The sequence below is a fragment of the Nilaparvata lugens genome, chromosome 2 (assembly GCF_014356525.2).
Source record: "Nilaparvata lugens isolate BPH chromosome 2, ASM1435652v1, whole genome shotgun sequence".
Classification (NCBI taxonomy): Eukaryota; Metazoa; Arthropoda; class Insecta; order Hemiptera; family Delphacidae; genus Nilaparvata; species Nilaparvata lugens.
In genome coordinates this window covers 68860999-68888961 of record NC_052505.1, presented here as the reverse complement: position 1 = coordinate 68888961, position 27963 = coordinate 68860999, and the positions used below count along the sequence as shown (strand labels likewise).

The following is a 27963-nucleotide window of genomic DNA, read 5'->3' as shown; positions in this document are numbered from 1 at the left end:
GAGCCGTGAGCCCACTAATGATGGCCTGCTTGTTTGATTCTCAGGTGGAATGGAAGATCTAGAAGTGGCTACAAATCACAAGTACCACAGAGGAATCCACGGCTGCATCTCGGAGCTGATCCTGGACTCAGATCATCACGTGCAGCTGTCGTGGTCGCCGGAAGCAGCAGACCGGTGCGGCGGATAGACCGGGCAACCAACCAGTGCCGGTGCGGCGGGTGGACCGGGCAACCAATGCCAACCAGTGCCGACACCATTGGACACTGCTAGACACATTCAGTGAGACGTTTTTGTACATAGGACCTACGAGGAGTGCATTTTTGTGGCCGTTGTAACTTACTAGTAACGCGTTTGTACACTATACTGTAATTGAGTGGAACCCACTAGTTAGATGTCCATTCCCGTATAGTAGACCGCATCTCTAGGATGAGCAATTTGAGAGAATGGAAAGTAAACTACTTATTTAGTGCACTGTTATAATAAATGCGTGAAGAATACCTTTTTGCAAGCAACTAATTCTAAGTTATTACTAGAAGAGTAAATTGAAATAATGCCACTTTCGATGGAAGATGTAACAAGCATCAATCACGCTTCTATGTGTCCACTAGGACTCACTGGCCTAGCCTTGAGAACAATCACCGCGTTCCCACCTGTGAAGCCTTGTTATTCTAGCGTTCTCTCTTCAAAATACTACTATGAATCTCATATTGTTTGTGATATATCATTCACAAAAATGTGATGTATTCAATTCACAAATTTTTGCTTCTTTTCCTCCTCATCAAGAGTAATGAGTTTTTCATTTAATATGATTTAGTTTCTCATAATGAGATGGAATGAATTTATCCTATTAGTTTCCATTGGTTTCTCATTAGTATAGTGTAAACTTATTATTGAGTCCAGCATTTTACTACCGTAAAAATACTGTAGTTCATTAATTTCTACTTTCCCTTGAAATAATATTCATTTCAATATTTGTGAATCTCATAACATTACAAGAAGTGTGGATGATGTAGTCCTCTAGTAAGAAATTTTGTACTTGAAAAAAATCGTGTAAATACTAGTGTACACTCTACAGAGACTTTTCTCCATACCTTGAACTGTTTTAAAATGAGAATTAACTTACCAACTCAATAATTTTTCAATTTTCTACTTTGAAATTCTCATGAAATTATACCCCTTATGTAGAGTAACAAAGTGTGACCAATATAATCATTGACCAAAATCATAGTAGGCTATTTCTATCTATCTGGTTTGATAATAGCCTTAGCCATATTATAGGAGTATCCTCAATAATATTGAGTTTCTATGACTCCAAATAGTAATTTATTAGAGTAAGATTTTTTTCTAGAAACCTATCCCGATTTTGAACAGTATACATTGGAAAGCCGTGTAATGGGAGGAAGCTTAATGCTCTGGAATCTTGACTGTTAAATTTGTGAAGAAGCATTGATGATTCTTCAAAGTAATGCATTCTTCCTTATATTATCCTGATGTTTATAAAGGTAGATTTCAGGCTACAGCCTATAAGAAAATTCCTGCCAATTTTTCAGTCCCCACTCAGATTTATATTAATAAAATAAAATTGAAGCATATAGTAATTATTATTCACATCTTATCTACATCCATTTAAAAAAATTCATTCCTCACCTGTATCAACTTCAACTTCAAAAGTGTAAAAACTACGATACTAAAAGAAATGGCTTATTCGTAGCTAGTGATTGTGTTAGCTTTAAGGTCATCAAGTTATTTCTCATATAGACTACCACAAATAGCTTGTAAACATTTCTCTACAAGCTGTGTGTTAATAAAATATGTGGAGATGCAACTGAAGCATCTCGTCTTTGTAAATAATGAAAAATGAAGAATGTGTGCAAATAGAACAGTAAAACACTAAACACTTGTTTGCAAGTAAAAAGATCTCTCTATGAATATAGACTGTTATCAATAATAGGCAATTATTGTATAATTTGTTTGTCAATTAAGGCTTAGAACAAATTGAAATGAATGTTGAAAAAGAATGATATGTTTTATATGAACTGTAGTATGAATTCAATCAGAGTGTAACTATGTACGATTGTTAATTATTGCTATTATGAGCGTACCCTTCCACCTCTAATATTAATTTATTATCACTACTACCACACCTAGATCATAAAAAATATATTTATCTTGAATTCAAATTATTTGATTTTTTAATTCTTTTACATGTAGCGTTTCATACGGATTTGTATTATTTATGTTTGAAAATTGGGTTGCAAAATGCTTTTGGTAATAGCTACTGTATACCGTACTTGAACTTATGACCCAAATATGGAATGATATAGTACATTATTTGGAACTTTGACTATCAGATGAGAAATGTATATCCAGCATTAATACTGATACAGTCTAGATAAATTTTTCTGAAGCAATGTGTTCGGCCTAATCTCTAACTGAGAATGGTTGTTGAATGAGTAAACCCTCTATGTACAATATAGAACAGAATAATTATGGAATAATTATTTCCCCGCATGGACTGTTGATCCGTGCGCGGGGAAGGAATACACAATCTATACAGGCAATACAAGTGCAAAAAACAGTCAATAATTTATATTGATTCAAGCTTAACCTATAAATAAAAAATATATGTTAAATCCTGTAATGTATAAAATACAAACTGTATGAATGATGATTCACACAGCACAAGTACCCGACTCAGAATACTTCATCTTCTGGTGAGCTATTTGAACTGATCCAATACAGCATTAATCATGTTTAGCTAAAATATCAATTCCTGTCTGAATACTTATTGTCGATTTAATCGATTTTTTCCACAAATAACATAATTGCATGTACAATCTTACTCAATCCAATAGAATTTTTCTCGGGGATTTTTCAAAATCACTCTTTTGCGGTTCACGCGCATGAGTTACGATACCGCACCGAGTGAATGATAGTGAGTTGACCTCTTCATAAATTTAAAATCAAAGGAAATACATATCAAATTCACTCGCAATTTAATCGATATTTGATACTGTAGTTAACTGAAAGCTAAGGAATGTTTAAGCTTTTGCAGAAAGGTGGTGAGTTTTACCAAAACATATCGAATTTTCAATAACTTAGCCTGCAGTAAATTCTATACAGAAGCTTCAAGAGTATGCCCAATCGACTTTCGTTTTCTAATGAAGGATACATGTTTGAACCATTTGATTCAATCGCATGATTGCAAATTGAGATTGAACTAAATTGTAGAATAAATTCTACTCAGGAACTTATCAATCCTGATAGAAGATCTATGATGGTCATGTTCTTGTGTGTTGCGAGAGATTGGCGCATCATCTTATCCCAGAACAGCTCAGATGAATCCATAGTTCAGAGTTTAATATTATTATATCTTACATTATGAGTACTGTAGCTAGTCTAGATCTTGATCATTACTGGAATATTTGAAGTGGAACTCATCAATATTTTAAATGAGAAAATGTTTGAGATGTATTCAAAATGTATTAGGTATCTTGAAAGAGATTGTTCAACCGGTATTCCAAAGGACATGGTATGAATTTTACTTTGTCAACCTTCATTACATCACAACTCTCTAAAGAATGTACAATAATATTTTTCATAATTTTTCCACTTTCTAGATATTTTGCAAGTCAATACAGTTCTGCGCAAACATTAGCCTACAATACCGTATGCGTATATTGTTTCTTTTCAAAGCAATTTTGAGTGAAATTATATAGGTACTCACTTTGAAAAAAGAAACATTGTGTAATGTCAATTACCTTACTGGAGGAAAATTAGTTTTGGAGGGAGATTGTTTGCAAAATAAGAATATTTTTAAATATCCAAATAAATTTAAGGGAATTGTTTTTTGAAACACCAAGTTAATCAAAACAATATATGAGCAGCAAGATATAAGCACCACTTCTAAAACAGCAATAACTGTTAAAAATATTCCTCAATCATCCATTCTCATTGATCTGGGAAAACATGAGTTACTTCTTCTCAAAGCTACCATATGAAACACATTCGATAAGATGTAAGATATATTAGTCAATCTCATTAACTGCTTTAATTTCATTGGTAAGCTAAATGACTTTCAGCATTTCAATACACACTTATTTATTTTTATATAGAGCACATGAATAATATTTATTCATTCTCATGAATTTGGCTTTGAGACATATCATCTTATGTACAGTGTGTATTAGTTAATATTAGTTTTGTAATTTTCTGTATAATAATTTTGAGAATAATAAATTGAATGTTGGTGTACACAATTGGAAATTTATTGAATTTGAATCAACTTTTTGAATCAAGATTGGTACCGAACATTGACTAATTGCAACCTTGAATTGCTTCAAAGCTGAAAATTATTCTCGAAGATGGATAGTACGGTACCGTATGTGATATTTGGAATGGTGCTAGCCTTCTGCCTATGTAGTCGGCAGCACTGACTTCAAATAACTGTATCTGTGGTAATCATTTCAAAGCTTATACATAAATAAAGCTCCCTCCAAGCATTTAATCAACAAAATTATCAGTGGCTCAGTAGGGATACCTACTCGAGCGTACTGCACTGGTAATGAAATTGTTGATGCGGTTCGTGGTTTAACTCCATCTACAGTTTTCTTTTTCTTTGATGAGAAATTTCAACGTAAATGACGATTATCCTTGTAATTTTGACAGAATAAATATTTGTAATCAATTAATATGATTTGGTTACTTCAATTAGGGCATCGTTGGTATTTTTTAATTTTTAAATTCATATTCCATTCACAAAATAAGGGATGTCACAAAAGATGAACGTAGGAAAGTAGGAGTAATCCGGGGTACGATCCATACCCACTAAATTAAACAAAGAAAATCTTTAATCACTAATAAATCCTATCCATCATTCCATAAATTTAATCATTTGTACAGGACAGTTTCGAGAAAACTTAAAAATTGAAAAAAATATCCCTATACAAATCAGGACCTCAAAGTCAATTTTCAAATTACAGACCCATCTCTCTTTTAACAACTTTGTTTAAGATTATTGAAAGATGTGATAAATTACAGATAACAGAATATTTGATATACTTGCAAGAATCAAGTAATATGATTTTCAAAAATAAAAAAAATACCAATAATGCCGTATTTGTAGTAACCAAAAATATAATTCAGTCACTTAAATTGGAAAATAAATTTTTAATGACGTTCCTGGACCTGACCAAGGCTCTTTACTCTATAAATTGTGGCAAGCTCAAAGCTAGAAGCTATTGTTGGAATAAAAAAATACAGCTTTGCAGTGGTTCAGAAGTTACTTTTGTGAACGCCTTCAGTTTTTTTCAGATTGATGGTAAATGTGGTGAGATGAGACAGTGTTGACTATGGAGTGATTCAGGGAATCACCCTGGATCCAATATTGTTCCTTAAACACATCAATAAAATTCCAAAGCTCAACACAACAAGCAAAATATTTCTTTTTTCAGATGACACAGTTGTTGATTCTCTTGCCAAGGATTGAGAGGATGTATATGAAAATGTCACTATGGACCTCTCGAAAATAGAAAACTGGTTCGACCATAACAGCCTAACAGTAAATATTAGTAAAACAAATTATATATGCCAATAATTGAAGCAAATAAGTTGTATAATTCAATGATTATCTGAATAAATAAATTGAGGAACCAATCAGATCCAGGTTCAAGGCATATTTACAAATTTAGAATCCTCAGTCTGTACATGTGGTTCAATCATGCTGATAATCAGTCGATTGGAGAGCTTCCTGTTCTGCTGACTTCAAAAACCTGCCAGTGCAAAAACGCCTGAGAAAATTCTTTATGTGGCTTGGCCCTAACTGATTGTCTTTCATTTGGCTGAAAATCAGCTGTGGATGAGAATTAGCCAAATTCTCGATCAACGAGGAAAATTCTGAATTTTTGCCAATAATCAGTTAGTGCAAAAACAACCATTTTAGACATCATCCTCAGCTCAACAGAAGGGTTTTATGCATGTGATGTGTGTACACACATATCATCATACATTGTTGTGACATCATAAGGAACAAATTATTTTCAGATGAGGTTTTTGTATTTTCGATTTTTATTTGTTTATTTTTCCATTGCTGCTTTATTTTTTGTGGTTTAATTATTCTTGTATTATAATTTGTTATTTTCCAGTGGTTTATTTATTGTTATTGATTGTTTATTTTATGTTAGAAGCTGCTGTCGAACAGTTTTTTTTTGTCTGAAGCCTCTCACTGATGACAGCATGACACAACATGTATGCGAGCATGTGTGTATACACAAACTCAACACAAACCTAAGGCTCAACTCACACTTACGCGACTCAGGTCGCGAAGAGACTCCACTCTAGTCGAGAGCATTTGTGTTTTCAGATGGTGACAGTCGTGGAGACTAGAATCGACTGGTCTGAGTGTCAAGGCAACATTTTTGGAAACACATGCTCTCGACTAGAGTCGAGTCTCTTCGCGACCTGAGTCGCGTAAGTGTGAGTTGAGCCTACAGGGCCCTACACACCTACGGATTTGGCTCGCGGATTTGGCCTGTCTTGGCTCGGCTCGGGAGAAATCCGTGAGTGTGTAGGCGATTTTATTGCGAGCCGAGCCGAGCCAAATCCGTCTAGGGCTACTGGCGCGGCTCGGCTCGGCTCGGCTCGGGCGAAATCCGTGAGTGTGTAGGCTCTCCCGGCCGGGCGCGTGTAGTTACCAAAAATCTAAATCGCCTAAAAATCGAGATAGCAAAATTTTGATTTCAGATTCGGATTCAGATTAATTGTCATAATTATAAGATAGCAGAAAGCTCTATCCAGGAGGAAGAGAGAATAGAGAAAAATAAGGGGACAGGGAGAAGTGATGAAGAATAAAAGTAAATCATATATTATAAAAAGAAAATACAAATGAAGATGAAGCACAATTACTTTTAATTGACGTTGAAAGATCTGATAATGAAACTGCACTTCAGCGGTCCTTAAAAAGCCTACTGAATTCACATCCGTCAGAGAGAGAGAGAGAGAGAGAGAGAGAGAGAGAGAGAGAGAGAGAGAGAGAGAGAGAGAGAGAGAGAGAGAGAGAGAGAGAGAGAGAGAGTGTGTGTGTGTGTGTGTGTGTGTGTTGTGTGTGTGTGTGTGTGTGTAGAGATTGATTGATTGATTGAGTACTTTATTTATGTAGATTACAATATTTACTGGCTTATACACTTATATACAATAACTTACAATACAGCAAAATTATGGATGAATTTACAAAATATAAATTAAGAAAATGATTAGTGAGCTGTATATAATTTGACAGAATAAATATTTGTAATCAATTAATATGATTTGGTTACTTCAATTAGGGCATCGTTGGTATTTTTAATTTTTAAATTCATATTCCATTCACAAAATAAGGGATGTCACAAAAGATGAACGTAGGAAAGTAGGAGTAATCCGGGGTACGATCCATACCCACTAAATTAAACAAAGAAAATCTTTAATCACTAATAAATCCTATCCATCATTCCATAAATTTAATCATTTGTACAGGACAGTTTCGAGAAAACTTAAAAATTGAAAAAAATATCCCTATACAAATCAGGACCTCAAAGTCAATTTTCAAATTACAGACCCATCTCTCTTTTAACAACTTTGTTTAAGATTATTGAAAGATGTGATAAATTACAGATAACAGAATATTTGATATACTTGCAAGAATCAAGTAATATGATTTTCAAAAATAAAAAAAATACCAATAATGCCGTATTTGTAGTAACCAAAAATATAATTCAGTCACTTAAATTGGAAAATAAATTTTTAATGACGTTCCTGGACCTGACCAAGGCTCTTTACTCTATAAATTGTGGCAAGCTCAAAGCTAGAAGCTATTGTTGGAATAAAAAAATACAGCTTTGCAGTGGTTCAGAAGTTACTTTTGTGAACGCCTTCAGTTTTTTTCAGATTGATGGTAAATGTGGTGAGATGAGACAGTGTTGACTATGGAGTGATTCAGGGAATCACCCTGGATCCAATATTGTTCCTTAAACACATCAATAAAATTCCAAAGCTCAACACAACAAGCAAAATATTTCTTTTTTCAGATGACACAGTTGTTGATTCTCTTGCCAAGGATTGAGAGGATGTATATGAAAATGTCACTATGGACCTCTCGAAAATAGAAAACTGGTTCGACCATAACAGCCTAACAGTAAATATTAGTAAAACAAATTATATATGCCAATAATTGAAGCAAATAAGTTGTATAATTCAATGATTATCTGAATAAATAAATTGAGGAACCAATCAGATCCAGGTTCAAGGCATATTTACAAATTTAGAATCCTCAGTCTGTACATGTGGTTCAATCATGCTGATAATCAGTCGATTGGAGAGCTTCCTGTTCTGCTGACTTCAAAAACCTGCCAGTGCAAAAACGCCTGAGAAAATTCTTTATGTGGCTTGGCCCTAACTGATTGTCTTTCATTTGGCTGAAAATCAGCTGTGGATGAGAATTAGCCAAATTCTCGATCAACGAGGAAAATTCTGAATTTTTGCCAATAATCAGTTAGTGCAAAAACAACCATTTTAGACATCATCCTCAGCTCAACAGAAGGGTTTTATGCATGTGATGTGTGTACACACATATCATACATTGTTGTGACATCATAAGGAACAAATTATTTTCAGATGAGGTTTTTGTATTTTCGATTTTTATTTGTTTATTTTTCCATTGCTGCTTTATTTTTTGTGGTTTAATTATTCTTGTATTATCATAATTTGTTATTTTCCAGTGGTTTATTTATTGTTATTGATTTTTATTTTATGTTAGAAGCTGCTGTCGAACAGTTTTTTTTTTGTCTGAAGCCGCTCACTGATGACAGCATGACAACATGTATGCGAGCATGTGTGTATACACAAACTCAACACAAACCTAAGGCTCAACTCACACTTACGCGACTCAGGTCGCGAAGAGACTCCACTCTAGTCGAGAGCATTTGTGTTTTCAGATGGTGACAGTCGTGGAGACTAGAATCGACTGGTCTGAGTGTCAAGGCAACATTTTTGGAAACACATGCTCTCGACTAGAGTCGAGTCTCTTCGCGACCTGAGTCGCGTAAGTGTGAGTTGAGCCTACAGGGCCCTACACACCTACGGATTTGGCTCGCGGATTTGGCCTGTCTTGGCTCGGCTCGGGAGAAATCCGTGAGTGTGTAGGCGATTTTATTGCGAGCCGAGCCGAGCCAAATCCGTCTAGGGCTACTGGCGCGGCTCGGCTCGGCTCGGCTCGGGCGAAATCCGTGAGTGTGTAGGCTCTCCCGGCCGGGCGCGTGTAGTTACCAAAAATCTAAATCGCCTAAAAATCGAGATAGCAAAATTTGATTTCAGATTCGGATTCAGATTAATTGTCATAATTATAAGATAGCAGAAAGCTCTATCCAGGAGGAAGAGAGAATAGAGAAAAATAAGGGGACAGGGAGAAGTGATGAAGAATAAAAGTAAATCATATATTATAAAAAGAAAATACAAATGAAGATGAAGCACAATTACTTTTAATTGACGTTGAAAGATCTGATAATGAAACTGCACTTCAGCGGTCCTTAAAAAGCCTACTGAATTCACATCCGTCAGAGAGAGAGAGAGAGAGAGAGAGAGAGAGAGAGAGAGAGAGAGAGAGAGAGAGAGAGAGAGAGAGAGAGTGTGTGTGTGTGTGTTTGTGTGTGTGTGTGTGTAGAGATTGATTGATTGATTGAGTACTTTATTTATGTAGATTACAATATTTACTGGCTTATACACTTATATACAATAACTTACAATACAGCAAAATTATGGATGAATTTACAAAATATAAATTAAGAAAATGATTAGTGAGCTGTATATAATATGAAAAAAAAACAATTTGTAATAACTATAGATAAAATAGATAATATTGTTATGCATCTACATAAATTGGCGGAGCTTTGGACATATCAATGTCCACTCTTTGGAAAGAATATTCGAAGTATTCTTCCCACTAACTCTCTACCAAAAGTAAATCATATATAGTAGTAAGCATCGCGAGCCCGGCCTGCCGTACTTTTCAAGGCTTTCCTCTCCGGCAAAATCTAAATCTTCCAATAATTGAGATAGAGGAATTTTGATTTCAGATTTTAATTCAGCGACCTCAAATTCTTCCAAACGTAAGTCCCATTTTCGGAAATACCCGAAAACAAGGGAGTTATGGCTGTTTTTAATATAGCTTTCTATTATCATAGTAAAAATGTACTAGGTTAATAAGATAATAATTTTTTGCTCACAAAGGGAAATGTTTTTAGAAGTGTTTGAACACTTGAAAGTTTAGGTCTAAACATGAACATTTTTAAAACTTTTTTTAAATTTTAAACTTTGAAAAGATGAATCCAAATATGAAATCATGAAATCAGAAGATCAAAAATCAACTATAGTGAGGTCCACGTTATAATGACAGTATTTGATCAACTTTGGTTTTGCTATCCTTGTCTATCATTTGACAAAGTCGGTGGTAATATCCTTTTCTAGGTCCACAACGATGCCAATTATGTTTTTGAGAGTGTAGAAATATAATTAATTAATACAGAGAATCGGCATCGCTATTCTTTTATCTTCATCCACTGCCATTATAACGTGAACCTCACTATATGAATATGAATTCAACTCTGACCATTTTCACTTCCATTTCCTCCTTATTGTTATGTTATCTCTCTCTCACACACTCTCTCTCTCTCTCTCTCTCTCTCTCTCTCTCTCTCTCTCTCTCTCTCTCTCTCTCTCTCTCTCTCTCTCTCACTCTCTCTCTCTATCTCTCTCTCTCTCTCTCTCTCTCTCTCTCTCTCTCTCTCTCTCTCTCTCTCTCTCTCTCTCACTCTCTCTCTCTCTCTCTCTCTCTCTCTCTCTCCTCTCTCTCTCTCTCTCTCTCTCTCTCACTCTCTCTCTCTCTCTCTCTCTCTCTGTAAGGTGCAGTTTCATTATCAGATCTTTCAACGCCAATTCAAAGTAATTGTGCTTAATTTGTATTTTCTTTCTATATAGTGTGTAGTGATTTTGCTCCGAGTCGTTCAAGGACACAGGCCAAAACAGGCCAAATCCGCGAGTCAAATCCGTAGGTGTGTAGGGCCCTTTAAGTCTCTAAAGTCGAGTTGAGCCTAAGAGATGAAGTACAAAACAAGAAATGACAAATGCCTCAACTGCCAAACCTGAAATCATACATTTTTATGTAAATACAACTAAAATATAATACTAGTTCCTGGTCTCACAAAAGTCTGTTAAATTTTAATCCTCGTTTGGATGATTATTCTTTATTATTTTCTTCACTATTTTAAGGGGATTATCAATTCACATTCGAAATTCCACCATTTTTTTCAAATGTATAATGTTAATAATCATGGAGTTGTTAAAAGTTCTGCAAGAATAATCTGGAACCGTTTTGCCAGTTATTAAGTATTTTCTTTGTTTTGAAAAATGTACACCTGCAGCTCTGTATGTGAGTATGGTTTCAAAAATATTGAAAAAAGTACAAACTCCATGACGAGGAATTTATAATTCACTTATGAATCGTGGTCGTGTCCAGAGCTAGAATATTTTGAAAAAGCTAGGATAATAGGCGAACAAATAATATATGAAGTGGAATAATTTTTAATCTATATTTACAATATATAAGTCTATCATGATGTTTGGTTGGGTACGGCTCAATTTAAAATTAGGCCTACCTCAACTTTAGTTGGCCATGCTTCCTGTACAAACAGGAAATACACTCTTGTCCCAGCCATTGCTTCTACTGCATTGCATGTATCTTTGCCATCAGCCCATCTTCATCTTTCTTTTGGTTCTAGACGTGGACGAGTAAACATGTCTGCAAATTTCTTATCTGCTTTCTACTTTGTTTTTCAATTGAAGGTAAGTTTTTCATTTCAAGTTTTAAAAATTAATGTTGTGATAAACTATTATCTTATCTTAGAAGTGGTTTATGAATTAAATTTTTTATTGGAGTTCATTATATTACTGTTAAACCGATATAGAAATGAAAACGTGGTCATGGCCAAGCCACACTTTGTAGGCGGGTTCTTATTCCGTCTAGTTATTTAGATTACAAAGAATTTAATTTACCATTTCCAAATATTTTAATTTAGATTAATATTGAGTTTTTTAGACCATTGCTGTTGAGCCGCAGTAAGCAAATACTTATGAAAATTAAATAGAGTTTCTCTTGGAACAAGTTCATCATAGCTGAATCTGGAAATGAATTTCCCTCCTAAAAAACGGTAAATTAAATAGCTTAAAGAATTTGAAATCTTATTTTATTTATTTGATTATTGCCTCTCAATAATTAGCCTTTCAAAATATGTATAACTATGCTCCCAAATCAGTAAATGTGTTCTTCAAACAATTTTTTGAGTATGATACACATTAACTCCTAATTTAAAATTTGAATGAGTGATTGGGTTTGGGTGTTCTTATGATGAAAATATCAAATTGATCTAATCAAGGCAGTTGGTTTTATACGGGATCTAGTAATTTTGACTTGTAGACCATTTTTGTCATAGCCACGAGATAGGTTAGTTTAGCAGTTAAAAAAAAATATTTTATGTTGACAAAGCGCCATACTACATTTTGTTACCTAGCTGTGTGATATTATTTTGTTAACTTCCTGATAATGTACGACATTGTATCATAACTCCTTCGATTGTCAATCGATTTTGCTCGGTTGAAGCTCTAATATATTAAGCGTGTATTATATTATTTACTAACTTGTACCCAAGGCCTTTTTATACTTTTTTCAAAATTGCTTGCTTTGTCAGTCTGCAGGCTTAGGGTATTGTTACATTTCATGCATATATTAGCTAGTGCAAGAGTGATCATTTATGACCAGGCGCGCAGAAACAAAATCTGGGAATGAACAATAGGAACATTCACACTGAACGCTTACACTTGCCGGTTGCGTTAATTGTGACCAGCTAAGAGTTGAAATTACATGGTTTAAAGGCTCTTTATTATATTTTTGCATAGCCTATTTATATAGAAGTAGGCCTATTCCTTTCTTTGTGGCTAATCTACGTGAGTAGGCTGTATACTAGTGTGTGAGTGGATGTACGTGAGAATTATAGGCCTGTTACTGATGTATACCAGAAAAAATCTTTCCATCTTACCCATAAATAGTAATATTCATAATCATTTTACAAGACCCCTTTTAACTAAGGCTATATAGTTTTAACTATATTATTATGTCTTAATATATATAACTATATACCTTTTAACTATATATATTACGATGTGACTGTGATGACTATTAATGTTTATTGTTATATTTTAGAATTTTTTATTCAATTGTTGACTTTGTCTTGCATTTTTGTTAAAGTGTTCTGACAATAAATGAATCTTGAATTGATAACCTGAATATTACAATTTAAAAAATGTAAAAGTAAATATCTTTAATTTGCCAGTATAAAACTGGGAAATTCAGAAGAAAATCCAGGAAATTGTAAAAATATATATAGGCCTAGTTGATAATTTTTTTTCTGTGCTGGTGCAATCAATGAGCTATGATTATACAAAGTAGAGTCTCGTTCGTATGAACTCCTATGATTTCAACTAAAAATCCAATATATGAGCTTTGATTCGCACTAAACAGATTTGTTTCATTTTCAAATGTAATTCCAAGTTTATATTTCAAATTATTTAGAATAAAACAGGCCTACTGCTCTATATTCACTTCTATTATATTATTTCAAATTTTAATTTTTGTGGAAAAAACTATTATTGGAAATATTTTTTCATTATATCAGGTAGCATCAAGGTGAGAGACATCATTATCGAACACAACGAGACTGTAACTGATTGACGCAGTTATAATGTTGGTCACATTGGATGCTCGGGTGGCCTACAAACAGAGACCCACTATTCAATTCTCCACTTGTATAGAGTTTCAAAAAGAGGACCATTCAACGCATAGCTCTTCCAATGCAGTCACATGATGTCTTTATAATCGATCTTAAGGTTAGTAAATTCCTCTTTTTAGATTAGATGAATAATTAGGTTTCAGGTAAGATTTAGAAATACTTTGAATTTGATGTTTAAATGCGAAATATCTTTGTGAGTTGCCCTTGTTATAAATTTTATTAGAAGTACAATACTATTCATGCAGGAGCCATTACTACCATAGAGTAAAGATACCTACCGTTTAAGAGATCTAGTTTATTACTATTTGTCTCTGTTACTGCCTTGAAATGTGGATGCAAAATACACATTTTGTCGAGTAATTTACTGCTTGGTTGCAAACATTTCCGGTAGCATTTCCAATTTACAAAACTTGTTTTTCTGCTTTATCGTTGAAACAACTAGAGCTATGATTATATTAAGAAGAGTCTCGTTCGTATGAATCTCTATGATTTCATCTAAAATCCATTATATGAGCTCTATAAATCCAGAACTACTTTGAATTGATTTGCTACAACTGGTGCTAGATCTATACTTAGATGTAACTACCGACTTGGAATTCATCGTATTCCCTACCTTATACGTGATACTCCACTTTGGAAGTTGAATAGTATAAATTAATGAGTATTTATATTTGAAATGTTGATTATATGAAATTTATTCGTCAATATCCATCAATCACATACAGACATCATGAATCCTTACTGCAAATTAATAATTTGTAGTAGCCTAACTTAATTTAGTTTAACTTAATTGCAATAACACGTTTTTTTAATTGATTACTTAACAACCAATGAACTGTTTTAAAATATCCATTGAAACCCTAATGTAATATTAAGCTCAATAATGATATACTTGCCAAAATGATGAAATTATCCCAGACTAGAGTCTCTGATCTCTGATGATAAACTAGGTATTCTGATGGCTTGTACATGAATAATGTGTTAGTAACGTTTTTTATGATTCACGTTACCTTAGATTACAGTCGTCTGTGTATCAACTAGTGATTTGCCATAATGATGACATCTTACCAGGCTAGAGTCTCTGACTCCTGATGTATACTTGTTTTGATCTGACTGGCAATAGTTTGATAAAACTTGTTTACTATTGAATAATTTAACCGTAACTTGATAATCATCAATTCATCCCAAATGAATTTCCTCATAAATTATGTTGTCAGACTTGCTCTCATGTATTTAAGTATCTAAGAATTCAATCGATATAGGGACAAATGTATTTTTCTGACAACTTTGCGAACTCAAATCAGTTATTATTTTTTTCAGGAACCGATTAGAATATTATATGCCAATTTTGCTACTGTATGATGATTTGTATTTTCAGTTATCCCTGTCATATTCAAATAATGATGAGATATTTTATTCTGATCAGTAGCAAGATTGGATTTTACAGTTTGAGTATTCAGTGTGGGTTCTAGAAGTTGTTAGATTTTTCGTCAGCATGCTCTTGAGCATAGTTTTCCATGATGATTGTTCATACCGCCCCAGGCTGAAAATCAGTGCTGATTGGTCAACTTTCTGATCGCTATTTGAATAATATATTTCACGAATACATTTTCCATAAGCAACTAATTAATTTAGTTTTTCTTTATTTGTAGTTTTGGACTGGCAGTGGAGAATTAAATGATCAGGTAGGCCTATGTTTATCCAATCATGTTCCTCTTTTCTTACAACTGAGAGTGAAGTACTGTATGTAATTTTCGTGGAAATTGCTTATTATGTTGATGATGAAAACTATCGACAGGCCTATGTGTTGGCTGAAGAATAACATGTTGATTAACAAAAGGATTCTGATGACATAATTATTTCCTTAGAATGATTCTAGCTTAATATCAGACAGACACATCAATAGATTGATTTCGCATCGATGTATTTGGTCTATTTTCATGGAAGCATACTTTGATCTTCCATTCTTCTGTCAGAATGATGACAATATGCTAGGCTAGAGTCTCTGACTTCTGATGCATAACTATTTTATTCTGACTGGCAGTTTTATTATTTTTAAAATTATAAATTGATTTGTTGATATGTTCAGTATTTTTTCACTAATGCATGCAATTGTGCGACTATTTTTATTTAAATCTGATAGTAATTTCATCTCTCGTTTATTTACAAAACTTTTTTTTATAACACGAATTTAAATAGTTTGTGCCACTGATGATTATTATTTTTATTTTAGTTGTGATGAAACTTATTGATGTGATTGGTAGTGAGATAACTAAACTCTTGATTAGTTTGGCATAAAATGTGTTGAAGTAATTTACTTCCTCACGTCTGTGTTCGTGGATCTTCAATGTTGATTTTTTAATAATCAAATTGCTACTTGATGATGATTATTGCATTCAGTTATCCCTGTCTTACTCAATGAATGATGATACTTATTCAACTGAAGAGTAGCAGAATTTTTGCTTTCCCCAAGCATCAACATTGAAGTAAATTCCGCTGCACATTACAAGCCACATGCCACACCGTGCAACATATCTTTGAAAGATTCCATATACAGGGTTGCTTGGTGAAAATTATGGAAACAGCTCAATATTTCTCTTACAAGCTTAATTTGACTCACTAGGTTTCATTGGGGATTCTATTGAATTGAAAAATTACTACCAACATTTTCACAAATTCTGTATAAGATACCTGCGCTTGACACCTTGTTATTTTGCACTTCAAATCTGTAGCACTGGAAATGAGGCTGTAGTGATACCTACTGATATTTTTCCAATCTTCGGAACTGTTTTAGAAATTGATATGATATAAAATTAGTTGTCAATGGATCAGTTTGTGAAATTAGAAATCCTATCGCCAATTTTCAAATGATGAATTCTATTACCGCCCCAGGCTGAATAACATACCTGTGTTGATTGGTTGATATTCTGATGAAAAATCTTGTGTGCGAGCCTATATCATTTGTCGTTATCTTGTGTACTTGATATCACAATACTTATTGTTCTTAGATAATAAATCCACTAATCGTTTATTATTTTATAGGTCGAATGGCTGGTTCAAGGAGTAGGCTGATCTTGATATTATTCTCAGGTACTGTATTCAATCTTACAGAATCTTGATATAAAAAAACAAGCTTGACTAGATCATTTATATGTCGTTGCAAGTCATAATATTTTCAGCCCATTATTTTTATATTTCATATGTCAATCACAGTTCATTGATAAGAGTCTTGAATCTGCTTTTGAGATTAGAATTGAGCGTTTATTGATTCTCAAACAATTAATTGGTTAATTTAGTGTGGTTACGATGAATTATAAGTTCAAATATGCATATTAGTTGCGATTTTCATTGCTTGTTTTGAAATGATGTTTCGACTAATATTTCAAGTACAATATATCTATGATGATTATTATTACCGCCCCAGGCTGAGAATCCATGTTGATTGGTCATTTTTCTGATAACGTTACGATTCTAATGATCTTTTATGTGATGAACATTAAATTGACAATAATTTTCGTTGTTTTTTGTCTTTACAGTGAGTGCTAGTCCAGCAATGATGTCAGTTAGTGGCGGCGGATATTTTTTATCGGAAATGTCGAACCACTAATTCCAGGTATTGTATATTTACACTCTTGCTTGTTGAATATCTTGTTTTATATTGGAAGAATAGCCTACTCTAAATACTGAAATTATGAGAAAAGTCTTGACGGCTCATTATTTTTGCAGTAGGTTGCTTTTTATGTTGATGATGAAAACTATATCGACAGGCCAATGTTGTTGGCTGAAAAATATTGTGTAGATTCACAAAAGGATTCTGATGACATAATATTAAACTCATACTGAGAGAATTATCTTTTAATGTTGGAAGATTGAGGTTGATGGTCAGGTAATGATTTCGTATAGATCTATTGGATAAAATATTTTTTTAAGTGTATAAATTCAGGACTACTTTCTTGTATTTATAAAAAAAAATTATAGTACACTTTAAAAATAATAAAACAACACAAATTGTAACGTAAAAATTTGTATTCTTGTTCTATTATTTTATTAATTTAAAAGGGTACTATAATTTTATTCTTTAGATGAAAATATTATTGATTTATTTCCCAAATTAAGGAGACGTAGGTCCAATTCACACAAGTGGGGTATGGTGCGGACTTTCTTCATTCTTTCATAAAGTGAACATACAGTTCAATGCAGAAAATAGGATAAAAAATAATGGCCTAAGGCTCATATGCACCATATGTTTATGTGAAAGTGACAAAAGTTCACGTACGTGCAATAAGCCAGTTCTGTGTGAATTGAGCTCAAGATTACTTTTGACTTTATTTTACTGAGTATGATATCCATTTGTTAATAATTATAACTGATAATTGTCAATATTCCTTGAACTTGATTAATGTCAATGATGATAACTAAATCGACAGGCCTATGTTGTTGGCTGAAAGTTTTCGTGTTGATTTACAAAAGGATTCTGAAGACATTTCAAAGCTTTTTTTGTAAAGATTGTCATTTTTAATGTGCTCCCTGAATTACTTGGAATGGATTTGAAAAAATTCCTAGATGGTTTTTTTATTGCTTACATTATTTGCTTGTTACTGAAGATTCTATTCAATCTTTTTATCTGGCATAATGTGATGAAAACATTCGACAGGCCAAATGTTTTGGCTGAAAATTATGATGATTTTTACAAAAGGATTCTGATAGATTGGTTTAATATTTTTGAATTCATGTTCATGCTTCCGTGTTTTTTTCTTACGTGATTGGTTTTCTTTTTGTTCCAGGTTTATCTTAGTATCTTTCATCTCTCGTTAAAAATTGATAGGTGAGTTTATTAATTTGACATTACTTTTCGCGACTATATTTGTCCAAAATCAAGTTTCGCTGAAAACATTGAATTCTTAAAAATTGATAGGTGAGTTATTAATTTGACATTAACTTTTTGCGACTGTCCAAAATCAAGTTCCGCTGAAAACATTGAATTCTTAAATGCTTTTTTATAAAGGAATTATGATGTGATAAACTGAAATTTTCTGACTATGAAATCTCGATCTGCTGTTGAAGAACTCATTTATAATTGAACTTTTTGTGTCGGTTGCACAAAAGCCAGTTAAATTTTAACCGTGATTAATTCTACGAGAACCAATCAGAGAAGCCGTCGTATCAAAAAGGCTTTCTCTGATTGGTTCTCTATACAATTTTCGTACATTACTTTTAAAATGATGAAAATATTGACAGGCCTTTCAAGGCTGAAGTTATTAATGTTGATTATCAAAAGGATTCTGACGTATCTTGTGTTTTTATTAGATGGTTTTGAGTCGAAGTGTTAAGATTAATCAAGCATTGTTTTTTTTATAGAATTGTGAATTTATCACTACAAACTGGGAAGAATGGAGCTGGTGGTAGTGACATTCGTCGTGTCGTAGTAGAGGCTCTCAGACTCAATTCTTACTCTTTTAGTAAGTACATATTATTCCATACCAGTATTGTTTCATATACAATTATTTTACCCACCTAAAATCTTTTCAAACCACTTTTTAAATCTTCAATTTTTTTAATATGTTTAACGCAGTAAGCAAAGTACGATTATGTAGTAGGCCTATTATCAGTTTTGATTTAACAGCATGTATGTAAAAAAAATTCAATTATCTTCTAAAATAGACTCTTGCACATACAAAGGCCTGTTGAATTTTAATGGGGATTAAATGCCACGATAATTAATCGGTGAAGGCTTTTTTTTAAAAAATTGTTTTAGTCACATTTAATTTCCATTTAAATTTAACAGGCTTATGCAACCAGGCCCGTTTCTGTTCTCGAAGATTTTACTTTATTCTTGAACTTTGATAGTTTATGATAATGTATAATATAATATGGTCAATCCATTAACTTGTTGGGTCTATTTTTTGCATGCTGAAATACAAACAAATAATATCAGTAGTCAACTGCTCATTGAAATAGGAAAAATTAGAATAATAGCTAGTAATTTCTCATGCAAAAGGCCCAGCTCGTAAATGCAATAATATGTAGACTCGTGGATCATAGATGGCTTTTTCGAGACTAAAGGTGCGTACAGATTTACGCGCCGCGAACATGAGCAATTCACTTTTAATCAGCTGATGTCAAGCTTTTTATATCTTTATCTTACCGTTTCTGTAAAAATACAGATATAGTCAGCTGATTAACTGTGAATTGCTCGTTTGCGGCGCGTATATCTGTACGCACCTTAAACTGAAACACAGTCGTAACAATTGAATATACAGTATAATTTAAAAATCTCCAATAAATTGCAAACTATTTAGTTCACTGTTTGTGATGATGACAATAACCGCCTTAGTCAATATGATTATTATGATTCAAATTGATTTTCTGAGACAGATGGACTTAATCGATAACTAGTTGCTTGTATTATAGAACGTTTGTACTTTGAAGCTGCCATCAGTTACAATATTTTAATTTGAAATAATCTTTAGACTGCTTATATTATTTGGAATTGGTCTAGAAAGAGTTCTGGGTGAATGCCTGTTTATCCCGAATTTTTTAATAATATTGTATTGTCAATGATTAAATGAAATTTTATTCGTAAATATTTTTTTTTTAATTATGAGTTTATATTTTTGTGTTTTATATAAATTTTCATATTCACACCTGAAAATAATATGATGATTTCACGAGACAAGCATATGTCTGAATACTATTGAATGATAACTTGATCTGATACTGGTCAGTCTGATGGAATTGATTCCGCTCCCGAATTATTTCAGTCTTGACAATAATTTGTAATTTGCAGATGGAAACGGAAACGGGAAATTGTCGACTACGGATTTGAGCGTGCTACTAGAGGAGGTAAATTTGAACTAATCTTATGAAGCTCATTTGTTGTTTGAGAAATCAATTGATCTGGAAAAATATTGAGAATTTAAAATAATTAATTTTAGTACTATAAATTAATAGAAACTATTCATTCTCCGTAAAGCGAAAAACAATGATATTAGATTCTATTGGAGGCGCTCCTCTCAATGAGCACATGCCTTTGAGAAAGGGGAAATGATCTTGGTGACGAGATCTTCTTCGATTTGTATGCTGCATTTTGTTGACAAATTACATGACCTACATAGGCCCCGTTTATACTCTGCGGGTGCGGCCTTACTCAATTCCTCACACGAAATCTACGGCTCTATGAACGAGATCTCAGCTCGATTTGCGGCACGCATGCAGGTTACTCATGAAAATCTAAGTAGAAAAACACAGACTTCTACGTTTGATGCCAAATAACTTTCTTTAATGACCAGTAAAAAAATAATCCCTTGCAATAAAAATTGTAGAGAATTTAATTCTGAAAAGAATGATGTAAGCTGTGTGAACTAAATTTAAATAAAAGTTGGATAAAATGTATTCTTATGTAGTACATTACACCACAAAAATTTGCTGTTTTATGATGAGAGAACTAATAACTCATAAGTTGTAGCTGATTGCAAATAAAATATTCGGTTTTTACGAAAAGTTTTTTTTTATATGAAAGTAGCATATCTAAATAACATTTACTTATACCAAAAGACTAGTAGATCATGCCATTGAGCCTGGGAGGAAGCTCGAACAGAAGTAGATGATCTCCTACGATTCCTGCCCAAATGTTTACTGAAAACTGATGTTGTGGAAGATTAGGATTAATGGCATGAGGATTCTCAGCTGCCCAAATATGTTGGTTGTGGACGTTAACGATAGCTGTTCTTGTAAAGTGTGCCTCGTCGTTAAATAAAACGGTTGTTAAAAAGTTTGGGTAAACAAGTTTTACTAAAAACCATCGGCAAATACCAGCACAGGGAATACAGTCTCGTGGCAATAGAGTATGAACTTTCTGGAGGTGGTATGGATGTAATTGTTGCTATTTTAGTATCCTCCAAATGATAGATTGATTGACATTTAACTGCACTGACAATTCTCTTGTGCTCTTCTCTGGATGTTCATAAATTTCATTAAGAACTTGTTCTTCTAACTCAACAGTCATAGTGTAGATCGGGGTCTGCCTGCATAAATATGCTCTTTGGATATCAAAGAATCTGTTTCAGACAGACGTTGATGAATAGGTTCAAAAAACCTTGAACTTGGACATACTCGGTTAGGAAAGTTCTCTTGATACAAACGTCTTGCTTCAGTACTATTACAGTAGTGTCCCATTCCATACATTAAATGCATGCCAGCTAATTCGGAATATTTATAATGTCTAAAATTACCTGCCATTTTTTAAAAAGTTAACACTTAACACAAAAGCAAAGTGGAATGGTTACAAATAACTGGTTAATAGATTAAACAAAAAACACATCGCGGTTACAGTAGGCCTAACTTACAGTTTGTTTTTTTCTTTTGTTCAACAGTGAGCTAAAATATTTCTGAAAATAATTTCCAGCTGATAATTTCTTTTAAATATTTTCTTATTTAAAACATAATAATTCAGCTGTTTTGGAACAGCTATTATCCATGTTTTATTTGCAATCAGCTACAACCTATGAGTTATTAGTTCTCTCCTCATAAAACAGCAAATTTTTGTGGTGTAATGTACTACATAAGAATACATTTTATCCAACTTTTATTGGAATTTAGTTTACACAGCTTACATAATTCTTTTCAGAATTAAATTCTCTACTATTTTTATTGCGAGGAATTATCTGTTTACTGGTCATTAAAGGAAGTTATTGGGCATCAAACGTAGAAGTCTGTGTTTTTCTACTTAGATTTTTTGCATATTTCAACTTTTTTCTCAAAAACTACTCACACTACAGCTTCCAGACTAGTTTTATTCAATTTTTCAGATATTTTTCCATATGAATCCAGCATAAGTTTCTCAAAAACTAGTCGCCAAACAATTCAGCATCGGTGTATTTCACCAGAGGAACTGAATTCCGGACGAAATCTTTCACCCTGTATAGCTCGCTAATGAAGCGTTTATGGATATATGTTTATATTAACTTTTTTTCTTATTTTTACCTCTACTATCACCTATTGAATTATTTTACCATAAATGAATCACCCTGTATAACGTGATTGGACAAAACATTGATGTTGCAAGGTGGATCGTTGGATGCTTTATCATCGATATCAATATTCATTGGTGATTTAAACATTTTCATTATTATTGCTTTCAGTTGAATTTTTCTATGAATAATATGCCATATCAATCAATATTCACGTTATTAAATAGATACTTGAACAAGTTGTGAGACCATTCCTGAGATTCACTTTGAACTGTCAGCATTGCTTGAATGGTAAGATGTTGTGTTTTCCTAAAGGAATGCTGAATCTCACTGAAGGTGAACTGCTCTCACCAGGAATGATGCACATTGAAAAAGAGGGTTCAAGAAGTCAAATGTTGGCAGCATTGAAAGCTAGTGCGGGCCGCACTCCACGTTATAAACACGTTCATAACAACCAATTGACTGAACAAATAGCTGGCCGAATATGTAGAGTATAAACGGGGTATTAGGCTAAAATCAGATTTCTAGTAGTAATGTAAAGGAATTCCGTGAGTATTGGATGGTTACGTTATTATATCTAGCAATTATACTAGGTGACTAACTGCGCTACTATACTCTGTCCAGACTGCCATGAGCGCTGAAAGATTAAGCCGACCCTCTCTCCTCCACGTGCAGGCACACGCCCGGCCTACCTTCGCCATTGATATACTATATGTACTACGCAGTAGACAGACCGTCCCTTTACTCAAACACACAAGGAGACTGCGCTTGTGTGTGTGAGTAGTAGGAGGATCGGCCTAATCCTTCAGAGCTCATGCCTATTTGGATAGAGTATAATCTGGGTCTTTAATTCTTATCAATTGGTTAATTAAAAAATACTTTCATAACAATCTACTTGAAGTAGCCTAGCTACACAGTACAGACGCAATGTACTCATTCATGATGATTCCCAATTATTACCAGACTAGAGTTTCTGAAATATTTTTGATTACTCTTTCAATCTGAATTATTGATAGAATGACTGAAGATTTCAAATTGACTATGATAGAATTTATTAATAATTGTTGTGGTTTTGCTTTCAGGGGAGAATTCCTACTGTGGCTGTTACTTTCTATTAGGTAAGATTTATTTGAAGAGTTTTTTTGTCATATATTCTGATCAATTTCATTACTTGACAGTAGATATATAGTTTCATGTGCAATCTGTATCTATTGGTCAAACATTTTTATTATTTGGTCTCTGCTATGGAATGCTAAATTAACTTGTGAATTTCAAGGCGGTGTTATTGAAATGATACACTTCTATTTCACGTCACAGACAAGTCAGTTAACATGTTGAATTCTTAATATTCGATAAATATTATTTTTCAAATATTAAATTGGAAAACTCAATCAAATTCAAATATTCTCTGTTCGCTGTTCATGATGATAATTTACGCCCTAGTCAAAATGATAATAAATGATTTGAATTATTTCTGAAACAGTTGAACATCATTTTAGGAGTTGAAATTGTAATATAATATTTTTTAGTGAGTGATACTTTGTAGGATTAATAGTCAATCATACACCGATATTCAATTTGAATTTACGGAGCTAAGTATGTGTTCTCTTGGTTCACTATTCATGATGATATTTCACGCCCTAGTCAAAATGATTATCAGTGATTTGAATTATGTCTGAAATGGTTCAAGAGTTTATTCTGATATAAGATTTCTTACAAGAATTGATACCTTTCATATTTTTTAGTGAGTGATACTTTATAGGATTGATAGTCAATCATACACCGATATTCAATTTTTATTTACAGAGCTAAGTATGTGTTCTCTTGGTTCACTATTCATGATGATATTTCACGCCCTAGTCAAAATGATTTATCAGTGATTTGAATTATGTCTGAAATAGTTCAATAGTTTATTCTAATATAAGATTTCTTAGAAGAATTGATACGAGATTGCTTTAAAATCAAAGTATTGTGTTTGAACATTTTATTCGTATGATTGATGGATGCTCCTCCAAAATAAAATTACTTCTTGGTATATGATTTTTTCATTCTACTCATTCGTATTTAAGTTTCCAATGTGTTCTCGATATAATTATTGATCAGAGCTGGAGAGTTGTTTGAAAATGATGATTTTTCTGAGACAAGCATATGTCTGAAAATTTTTGATGGAAAATTCAATCTGAAAACTGTAGGCTATTTTTTATTTCTTAGATTTTTCATTCTACTCATTTGTTTATTTATCTTTGATTTATTTTATATAAGTTTTCGATTTCAATATTGATCAGAGCTGGAGAGGTAATTAAAAATGATGATATTTCCGAGACAAGCATATGTCTGAAAATTGTTGATTAAAAATTCAATCTGAAAACTTAATTGGGAAAACCCGTTTCTCTTCCAATTATTGAAAATAGTTAATACCAGTAATACTTATTTTCCAGGGAGAACTGCGTGAACTGTTCAAGGATTAGAGCATAAGAAATTTGTCACTGGATTAAAAAGGTAAAGTAATATTATGAATGATTGCTTATTTTGTAATAAATTGATGTATACTAGCATAGCCCCTGTATTAGAGGTGGCTATGATACTAGTCGTAATAATAATGATCTCAATGCAATATTGAAGCTGTATAGGCACTAGGTACTTTTCTTTGTGATCTCCGTCCAACAGCAGAAATGCTGCTCAAACAAATTGCCTTTATTAAAAATTTAATTATTTAGCATAAAATATATTTAAATTTTAATGATGATTTTTTAAAGAGACAAGCATATGTCTGAATATCTTTGAACGATAAATTATGATTCTGAAATAACTCATTTCACTTTATTTAGTATTGATAAGTAATACGTTAGTTTAAAGTATATTTATTTTTGTTCTAGGTAAGCTCCTGAATAAATCCTGCAAAGAATTAAATTATAGTTAGTATTTCTGGAAATAGTTAAGAAAGTTTAACCGTGTCAAGTTTTACAAAGACTTTGAACCATTCTCTTGTTATCGATATTTAATTCTTGAATTTTTTCCAGTTTTTCTTGGTCATAAATTTCAATGCTGTAATATTTCCTGAAGTTTTAATAAATACGTTATCAGTTTCTCACTTGTCTCATTAACAACATCCTGTTATCTGTTTTAGAACTTATATTGGACTGTTCTCTGTGAGAAGCGAGATTGGTTTCATTCTGCTTTATTGATGAAATGAGAATTTTACCCGTATTTTATGTACTGCTGGTTCACATCATCAGCATTCATGAAAATTTGAAAGTCTTGTAATAAACGAGGAATCGTTTTCACTTGAAATTTAAACTGGTTACTAAGGCGAGATGTGATGATTTTGTCTAGTGTTCCGAAGCGTTCATTTTTGTAACTATTATTGGTTACCATTTATGGGGGTATATACTGTACTAAAGCTGCTGAGAACTGGACAGAACAGCACTGATACCCGATTGCACTGAAGTGTTCACATTTAATCCCGATTAAATGACACGATGAAATGCCTTCTTTTCGAAAAAACCTCTTGTTTTGCCTAGAAATTTAATCACGATTGAAATTGAACCGTCTTTTGAACAACAGGGCCTTGGACCAGTAAATTCCTCTTATCAATAAAACAAATACCACAAGCGCAGTAATTATTTATAGTCAGCACCTGATCAGTTCTCTATCATTGTCTGATGTCTGTCATTGGACAAAGCAGATACGATATCGTTTGTTGCCTATGAAGAAAAAATATTACTTTGCTAACATGGCCATCTAGAAGTACTAGTAGTGACCATGACGACCAAAATATTTTATTGAAAATCTATTATTAAATCATGAGAAGCTTTGAATTTTCATTCAAAGACAATTTCTAAATCTTTTTCATTCAATATGAATAATTATCACAATATCAACTACACAAAAAATGAGAAGCTTTCTTGAGTTGAATATAATAGAGCATTAACAAGAATCATCAACGAATCAGATGTACCTGAATCACAGCTATCAATTGTAGAAGGATCACTATCATGAAACATTAACTCACTTTCATTAAAATTGCATTGTACTACGCAACTCAGGTTGAGGCTCGACTCAGTCTCACAGTCGTAAGGTCGCGGAGACTAGAATCGACTGGTCTGATTGTCACCGTTTGAAAACACATGCTGCGTCGAGAAGAGACTAGAGTCGCAGTCGCGTAAGGCTGGGCGTACACCGATTAGACAAGACTAGACACGTTCAGTCACAATACTTCACAGTTGCTTATGAAGACATGTCTAATTCCAATGACTAATAAGTTAGCGTCAAGCAATAATGTGAAGTATTGTGTCTAAACTTGTCTGATCTTGTCTTGATTAACTGGTGTGGGCCTAACCGTATAGTTTACAAGACTCTTAAGGTGCTTACAGATATACGCGCCGCGAACATGAGCAATTCACTTTTAATCAGCTGATGCCAAGCTTTTTATATCTATATCTTACCGTTTCTGTAAAAATACAGATATAGTCAGCTGATTAAAAGTGAATTGCTCATGTTCGCGGCGCGTATATCTGTACACACCTTGAAGCTCAACTCACACTTACGCGAATCAGGTCAAGAAGAGACTCAACTGTAGTCGACAGCATGTGTTTTCAAATGGTGACGTCGCTGAGACTAGAATTGACTGGTCTGAGTGTCACCATTTGGAAACGCAGTATGCTCTCGACTTCAGTCGAGTCTATTCTTGACCTGAGTCGTGTGAGTTGAGCCCTAGTTTTTAGACTAAAGTTTACTATAGTGAGGTCCAGGTTATAATGGCAGTGTAGGAAGATAGGAGAAAAGGGTTGCCAGATCTCAGCCTTGCCACCCAAACAGCTGATACTGGTATATCTGATCAATTTAACTGTACATTATTGCTGAAAATAATTTTATAATAAATATTTTATTTTTCAAAAAAATATATTTTTTAAGATGTAATAATAAATTTCATGATTGAGATTGAATATTTTGTCAATTAGTTCAATTTCTACATTGTTGATAAACGATGTGGCAACATCGCAAAGCGTGAAAGAGATAGCACCATCTGCTTTGTTGAATGATTGACAAGGATAGCAACACCATTGCAAATCACACACTGCCATAATAACGTGTGGACCTCACTATACTACCGCCACTAGTCTACA

At 33.2% G+C, this 27963-nt stretch overlaps 1 protein-coding gene, 1 long non-coding RNA gene and 2 other non-coding genes across 5 annotated transcripts in view; all 4 read left to right on the top strand.

Annotated features, from left to right (window-relative positions):
- LOC111063007 (pikachurin-like) overlaps positions 1–4266 on the top strand; it is a 249963-nt gene extending 245697 nt beyond the window's left edge. The window contains exon 13 of the mRNA XM_039421552.1: positions 45–4266. Coding sequence (XP_039277486.1) covers positions 45–187 — 143 coding nt within the window. The 3' untranslated portion in view covers positions 188–4266. The remainder of the gene's footprint in view (positions 1–44) is intronic.
- Positions 4267–11741: 7475 nt separating this feature from the next.
- On the top strand, positions 11742–25924 carry LOC111049210. Of its 2 annotated transcripts, XR_002605966.2 has the most exons (11): positions 11742–11868; positions 13755–13965; positions 15521–15553; positions 16911–16958; positions 17405–17481; positions 18653–18693; positions 19227–19327; positions 20656–20711; positions 23920–23955; positions 25276–25336; positions 25714–25924. It is a non-coding gene; the product is annotated as an uncharacterized LOC111049210 (long non-coding RNA). The 2 variants fall into 2 exon arrangements; XR_005570536.1 differs by lacking the exon at positions 16911–16958.
- Positions 15220–15297, top strand: LOC120350137. The gene has a single exon (XR_005570651.1). It is a non-coding gene; the product is annotated as a small nucleolar RNA R38 (small nucleolar RNA).
- LOC120350139 lies at positions 16242–16319 on the top strand. Its single transcript, XR_005570653.1, has one exon. It is a non-coding gene; the product is annotated as a small nucleolar RNA R38 (small nucleolar RNA).
- Positions 25925–27963: the final 2039 nt, after the last annotated feature.